General features: G+C 61.0%; 1 protein-coding gene across 2 annotated transcripts; it reads right to left on the bottom strand.

The window, feature by feature from the left end:
* Positions 1 to 201: 201 nt before the first annotated feature.
* Positions 202 to 5,501, bottom strand: LOC141953556 (amine oxidase [copper-containing] 2-like). Of its 2 annotated transcripts, none has more exons than XM_074892217.1 (4): positions 3,698 to 5,501; positions 1,670 to 1,955; positions 1,329 to 1,458; positions 202 to 805 (listed from the first exon to the last, which is right to left on the bottom strand). In XM_074892217.1, exons 1-4 carry the CDS (start codon positions 5,265 to 5,267, stop codon positions 521 to 523), a joined length of 2,271 nt encoding a protein of 756 aa, XP_074748318.1. In that variant the 5' UTR covers positions 5,268 to 5,501; the 3' UTR covers positions 202 to 520. The 2 variants fall into 2 exon arrangements, with proteins under 2 accessions (XP_074748318.1, XP_074748319.1); XM_074892218.1 differs by having other exon boundaries at positions 1,329 to 1,459; positions 1,752 to 1,955.
* Positions 5,502 to 6,986: the final 1,485 nt, after the last annotated feature.

The raw sequence follows: 6,986 nt of genomic DNA, 5'->3' as shown, positions 1-6,986 counted from the left end.
CCAGCATCACCCCGAGCACCCGCTGCGCCCGGTGCCAGCGCCCTGGGACTCCTCCAGCCCGTCCCGCCGGCTGGGCCCTCCCGTGCCCAGACGGACACCCAGAACCTCACAGGAAACTTGGCGGAGACCCAGCATCATCCCCCCACCCAGCGGACGCTGCTGTAAGTCACAAGAACAGGACACTGGAGAGCGCACTGGACCAGAACCATTTTCATTTTTTAAACCTGAGAGGCACTACACAGCACTTGCTTCTACAGCAGAGGAACACGATTTTCTCCTCGGTTTCCTCCTGCAACAGACTCAAATTCAGCAATTAACAGAGATAATGCAGACTCCCATCTGGCATTATGCCAGAGAGATTACGCTTCCCTTTTAAAGAGCACTATTTTAAAAGCAGTGATAAAAAGTTAAGTCATTGTACAGCTGCAAATTGAGACAACTTCACTAAAAAACTGAAAATCTGAGACAGAACAGTCAACCTGGTGTCTCTGACGGTGTCTCCTAACACCGTCCTGTAGCATTAAAGCCTGCTCATGTTTTGGAAACCATCATAGGTGAACGGGGGGAAGTCTGGCAGACAAGAGGCGGTTTTGGGCAGGCACGCAATCGGGTTGACGTCACAGGCCGTGAAGTCCTGCTCGCTGGTGAAAAACACACCATCGTGTGAGTATATGGAGGGGTCGAGGTCATAGTAGTTGTAGGGTCTCAGGAGAAAGCCAACCGAGTTGCCCACTGTCACAGTGTTGGGAATATCCTCAGAGTGTGGGATGTGAAGGAAACCGGCAGTTATCCAGGCAACCAGGTCCTAGACAGGGAAGAGCCACAAGACCGCAGTTATTTCAGAAGCCTGAAGTGGCCAGAATCTGCGCAGGGGCCTTGGGAAGTTACAGGAAAGCAGGAGGGGAACTCCACAGGCTCCAGCCCAGCCGCGTTCCCACGTGCCGAGCTCCCCCTTCCTGGGAAAGGTCCCCTCCCTTCCCCAAAGACCTGCCCGCAGCCACGGCCACAGACACCCACCCAGAAGAAGGGCCCTTGCCCTGACCCCCGTGGCCAAGCTCCGGCCTCGCAGAGATTTTCCCGACCTTTTGCCAGCATTTGTCCATAGGGAGAAACAAGCTCCTGCTCTGCACTCTGATCTGTGCGCTCTGACCGAAGCACCGAGCAGATACACAGAGAAGGGGATGCTCAAACCCTGGGGCTGCCACTCTCCCCCCTGAGCCCAATGTCCTGCAGGACATGCCGGGGTCGCTCGGCCCCTGGGCAGCGCTGGGGCTCCCGCTCAGCCCAGAGCTGGGTACTACACTCCAGCCCGGGGGACCCCAGCTCACTTCGTTGGTGATGGTCTCGTTGTTGATGAAGTCGGCAAAGGCGACGGTGGGCGTCCAGGGGTCGTTCTGGTTGTAGATGCTGGTGCTGGTGGACTCCTCCTCCTTCCGCCGGGTGACGGCCAGCTGGTACCTGAGGACAAGAAAAAAGCTGGGAGCAGCCCCCTGGGGCAGGGCAGCGCTAAGGGCCAGCTGCCCGCGGTGTCTGCAGAGCACAGCCTGCTCCTGCGGCGTAACCCCGGCCCAGGCGAGTGTCCGCCCTGTGCCCCCCCACCAGGGACCGTCTGTGCCAGTGGGGCTGGGGGTGTCCCTGAGCACCTGCGTCCCAGCCAGAGCAGCCTGACCTTGCCCAGCTGATGGCCCTCTCCATGGAGCTGCCCTCGGGGACATGGTCCCCCGCAGAACTGGTGATCTGGATCCTGTAGCCACGCTGGTGGCCCCACTTGTTTTTGCTGTTGGCTGCAAAGTAGATGTATCTGGGCATCTTCGACTGGAGCCGGAAGGCAGCCTGGTCCTCCGTGTCCAGCACTTTCTTGGCGAGTCGTGGCCGCTCTATCTGCTGCTCTGGGCTCCAGGGAGCCCGCGCCATCTCAAACGCCATGTCATGGGCCACCAGAGAGTTTTTCACCCCTGAGAAGCAAAAGCAAAGTCACTGAGGAGCATTGCCCCAGTCCCCTGTTCCCCACGGACATCCCTGCAGCCAGAGCTCGCTCTCCCCATCCTCCCTTCCCGCACGCCGGGCTCCGAGCAGCGGGTCCTGCCCGTGAGAGCCGCCGCCGCTCCACAGCTCCACTGCACCGTGACCAATGTCGTGTACGTTTATCCCGGCAGTGCGACTGTACGTCTGTCTGACCCAGGCAGCACCGTGTTGTGGCAGACACCACCACCACGGGGACTCTTGCCCTCTGCAAGGGAGAAGGGGGGAGCCTCGTCCCAGTGCAGAAGAACAGGTTTTCTTCCTGGTGCAAGCACAGTCTCATTAGCCCAAGCGCCTGATGGCCCAGGCACTGTGTTTATCTCATCAGCACCATCCTGCGAGCTGGAAAGCACCAGCAAGAGCCCAGGCTCTGAGCACATTTGCACATCACAGAGCTGGAGCAGAGCTGTGCAGTCAGGTTTTTCCGCAAAGAAGAGCCAGGATCCAGAGGCTCAGATCAACAGGAGGGGCACAAGAGCAAATAAATCTGGGGACAAGATGGCAAAGAGCTGGCCGAGAGCACTCAGCGCCAGCGCGGGGCTGGCACAGGGGCCGGTGCCCAGCACCCGCTGCCTGTCCCGGCCAGGGCAGGTGGCGTAACACCCTCCCATGCCCCCCTCCCTCGGCCCCACGCGAGTTTCCAGCTCGTGTAAAGGCCATTTCAGACTGAACCTCTGGCCATCCCAGAAGGTTTAAGCAGCATCTTGTGCCTGAGCCCCGGGGCTGCCGTCGAGGCACCAGAGCCCAAGCCCCACGGAAGAGGATCCACACAAAACTTCCAACCCCACACCTCCCCTTCCAGTGACAGCAGTGACAGTCTGATTTCATCTGCCTTTTCCCTGTGCTTGTGGTTTTGCAATCCCCCGTTTTTAATTAAGTACTCAAAACTCAACCTAAAACCACATGGAACAGTCTTAACATTTGTGTTTCCCAATTAAAATGAAGTTGGGAAATTTTTAGCAGCTGGCAGGAGCACGCAGCAAATGCATTTTCAGCAGGAGGGCGAGGACAGGTGTGTGGCACAAACGGTGGGGGAAGACCGAGAAACTGCAGCCGATGCTCCAGCTGCTGCTGTGAGCAAAGGAGCCCCCGTACCCTGGCAAACGCCGCGCGGCCGAAAGCTCAGAGCTGGCTGCCTGCCCAGCCCCTGCCTGCTCTGCCCGCAGCCCCGCGGAGCGGGCAGCTGCCTGTCCCACTCGCACGGGAACAGCAGAACAGTTCGACAAAGCTGCAGGAAGCAGGAATGTGAGCGGGAAACCACGGCCCAACATCCGGCTTCACCAACTCTAACCCCCACCTGGGGCTCGGCCCAGCGGCAGAGGGAAAAATCCCAACTCCCGCAGAGCCCTGAAGGCTTCGAGGCCAACGGGGCAGGGCCGGGGCTGGGTCCGTCTGCGCAGGCCGCAGCGGGTAGAGCCCTTCCCAGCAGGGGCAGGGGCCGGGCCCACGGCGGTGCTGGCGTTACCCAGCCCAGGAAGGCGCAGCTCTGCATGGTGCCCGCGGGCAACTGCACAGGACGGGGGAACCCCCCCCTGTACAACAACAGCTTGTCACTGCTCTAGGAACGGGAGGCAGCTCTGTATCAGCACACCACGCCAGCCCGCGTGGGGAAAGAAAAATCTGTATAAGGACCAAAAATGCCAAGTTTTTGGAGTCTAACAGTACCCAGACCTACCTCCCACATCCAAGTCCACTTTATAGTTGATGGAATGGGTGTGTATCGTACCCAGCGTGTGCTCCCAGACCCTATTGCCGTATCTCAGGCCATCCCCGTGGAGAAAGGACGAGGTCACGTACCCCGTGGCCTGGACCTTGCCTTCGATGGCCCCGTTCTGGTAGAAGATGAAGTCCCACACGTAGTCGTAGTTGCCCACGGTGGCAATGGAGCGAACTACCAGAGCGGAGTTGACCAGCCCCCCGTAGTAGAGCGACTGCAAGTTGGAGTAGTGGCGCCTCAGAGGGGAGCCCAGGTTCTGCTCAAAGATGCAGAGGGCACTTTTACTGACTCGAGACACCTGGGAATGAGCCAGGTAGTGCACGTCCAGGTACGTTGCTAAATAGGGGCAGTCGACCCCTCGCACCAGGGGGGAGGCGTAGCGCCCGATGCCAAAGCTCCCGTCCATGTACCGCGTCGACATCCCTCCGGGGCAGTTGGAGCCGTACACTGACAGCGCCTCTTGGACGCTGATTTCATAGGCAACCCTCTCCCCCTTGTGTCGGACGTCAAACAGGCGCAGGCCCCTGTGCACGCTCATCCCAAAGGCGAAGCTCCAGGCCTGGAAGAGGACGTGGTTGTTCCTGACGCTGTAGCGGGGGCCCTGCGGCTCGAACTGCAGCGGGAACAGCGCAGCCGCAGGCGCTCGGGGCTTCACGGACGAGAAGTCCCCGTCCCGCGGCGCCTTCCCCACCTTCTCCACACTGATGCGACCCTGCACGTAGGCGCTCTCCAGCTGCACCATGTCCCTATAGTACTGGCCGTTGTAGAAGACCCTGCTCACTGCCCACTGGGAGATGTCCAGGCTGCTGTGGTCCACCAGCACCTCCAGCCCCACCGGGTGCACAAAGAACCCGCTCACGTTCTGAAACACGATGAACCAGGACTTACGGTCTCCAGACTGGAACCCGCGAGTGGCTGTGCTCTGAAATGCCACATTGGTACCATCGTACTCAAAGACTTCTTTGAGGAAGGTCGGGGCTGCAGCAAACGCCACCGTCTTCAAAAAGGTCCCAACCTGCTCGTACTCGCTGCCCAGCATCGGTCTGCGGTGGTACGGCACCTTCCCCCCGTACTTCTGCACCGTCACATCCCGGTGATACGCCGGCGTCGGCAGCGGACCCACCACGTACTCGGTGACGTTGGGCTCCGGCTGGTTCCCAAAGTACAGCACGGCCAGCGCCTCCCGGGGGGGGCGAGCCCCCGCCCCGTCCAGGAACTGCAGCACCTCTGCCTTGGCGGGGACCTGCAGCTCGACGGAGGCGATGCAGCTGTCGGAGGGTTCTGCCCGCGAGGCGTCGACCAGCCGCACCCCGAGGCTTCCCCGCAGGTACCGCACCACTTGCGCCATCTCTTCAGGCGTCAGATCGGCAAAGACCAGGCTGTGGCTCGTGGATTCCGTCTTCTCCACGATGCGGGGCTGGGACTCACAGCTGGGTGACTGCCTCCCCCTGCTCAGTAGCACGCAGGAAAGAATGAAGATTATCACCGCAGCCCCGACCAGGAGAACGCAGGAAAGTTTGGGGTTCATCTCTGTGAGTGCCGAGACAGCGTGCGACGTTCGGCTGCAGCATCCAGAACACGTCCCTCACCTGCAGCCCAGACTCTTAACTCGTTTGCAGGCTGTGGGCGTAGAGGCGTCGCTTGCGAGGCGGGGAGGGAGCCTGGAGCTCGCATGGGGCTCGGAGCAGAGATCACAGGGCCCGGCCAGTTCAGCCTGTTTCCTCGCCACCCCAGACAGCCCGAGGAAGGCATCTGGGGACCCGGCGTCTGACTCACTGCCCAAGCTACTGATGGGTTTCTCCGCTCCAGGGTGACACCACAAAGCCCCGGCCTCGCGCTGCCCAAGGGGCCTTTGCTTCTCCCAGGACGCCCCGTCCCACCTGGTGGGAGCACAGCGATGCCGCAGGAGCGGGCTCAGCCGGCCCAGTCCGTCCGCACGCCGGTGCCCTGGGACCGGCCCCGCTCCCCACCCAGACTGCCTCTCCAGGAGAGCCCAAGACCCGCTGGCTCCCCAGCACCTCCACGTGCCACTTCTCCCTGTTGCCATTCTGTCGCCTCCAAGTCCCTCCCGACCCCGAGGGAAGCGACCTGGCAGCTCCAGCCTGGCTCCAGCTGTGGGCAGACTAGCCAAGACGGGAGGAAGCTCTCGCTGAGAAGAGGCAGTGCCCGCCGAACCGCCAAACCAGTGCCCGCTGGCAGCAACTGCAAGCGACAGGCAGGACCTGGAGCGGCCGCAGCAGGAAGAGCAGAGGCTGCAGGAAAACAAAGAGGACACACCTGTCCCCATTCGGCCATCCCAACCCCACTCCAGCAGCCACGATCCTTGGACCAGGGCTGCCACAGACAGAAACAGTTACTGTCAGGAAACTGTTTGTAGTCCTGACGGCACGACGGACCTTCCCTGGCGAGCAGAGCAGCGAGCAGGGAGCCAGGGCACTGGGGCCACCCCACCGTGGCGTAAGGCAGCTGCTCCTGTGCAGCACCAGCTCCCACACAGCCGGTCCCCCCCACGCCCAGCCCCGCGGCGAGGCCGGCTGTCCGGAGATCGTGGTCCACTTTGCACCCTTCTGTGGGGACGGTCTGAGGCACAGGCAGGAGGGGCTGGGCAGGGACCAAAACCACTCCTGCTCTGGGTCAATTTACCACTCTTGTGATCATGTTAATTTAGGAACTTATGTTCTCATCCTCACTTCCAGCCAGGGATTAATCGCCCTTTTTCCCTGCTGGGCCCACACCAGCCTCGGATCAGGATCCAAGAGACCTGTGTGGGAGATGACCCACCGTTGCTGTGCTGCAGTTCCGCCGTCCCTGCACTCAGGAGGTTGGGATCGCGCACCCCGCACGGCCCTGAGGCCGCTGCTCGGGCAGGGCTGCTCTCCCTCGCTAAGGGGAACAAGTCTGGGGTTTTACATAACTCTTCCCAAGAGCATTTTGCAGCAGCCAGAGCTCAGACTCCATAACAAGAGCAGGGAACTGAGGGGCACGGCAGGCACAGAGAAGGACCTTGCCACCACACACAACTGTATTCTGGCGTGGTTTTGAGCCTTGCTTACAGGAAGGGCACAGTATCAGCCCTGTTTTCGACCATAATGACAGCAGCAGCAGCTTTCAAGGCCACACAAACCCCTGCAGTGCAGCAGGTCCAGGAGAGGACACACACCAGGACTGAAGGCTCACACGGGAGTCAGCGGCAGCTCGACATACCCAGGTCTCCAGTTACTCCCCACAGGCCAGGACACAGCACGGG

This window comes from Strix uralensis, chromosome 22 (assembly GCF_047716275.1).
Source record: "Strix uralensis isolate ZFMK-TIS-50842 chromosome 22, bStrUra1, whole genome shotgun sequence".
In the NCBI taxonomy this organism is placed as follows: Eukaryota; Metazoa; Chordata; class Aves; order Strigiformes; family Strigidae; genus Strix; species Strix uralensis.
Note: the sequence above shows the minus strand (reverse complement) of the source record. Positions and strands in the feature narration are given on the sequence as shown.

Coding starts and splice junctions, on each gene's coding strand:
- LOC141953556 (XM_074892217.1), bottom strand. CDS start 5,267: ATGAACCCCAAACTTTCCTGCGTTCTCCTGGTCGGGGCTGCGGTGATA. Junction 1,956..3,697: donor AGTGGACTTGGATGTGGGAG/GTAGGTCTGGGT, acceptor TTTGCTTCTCAG/GGGTGAAAAACTCTCTGGTG. Junction 806..1,328: donor ACGAGACCATCACCAACGAA/GTGAGCTGGGGT, acceptor TTCCCTGTCTAG/GACCTGGTTGCCTGGATAAC.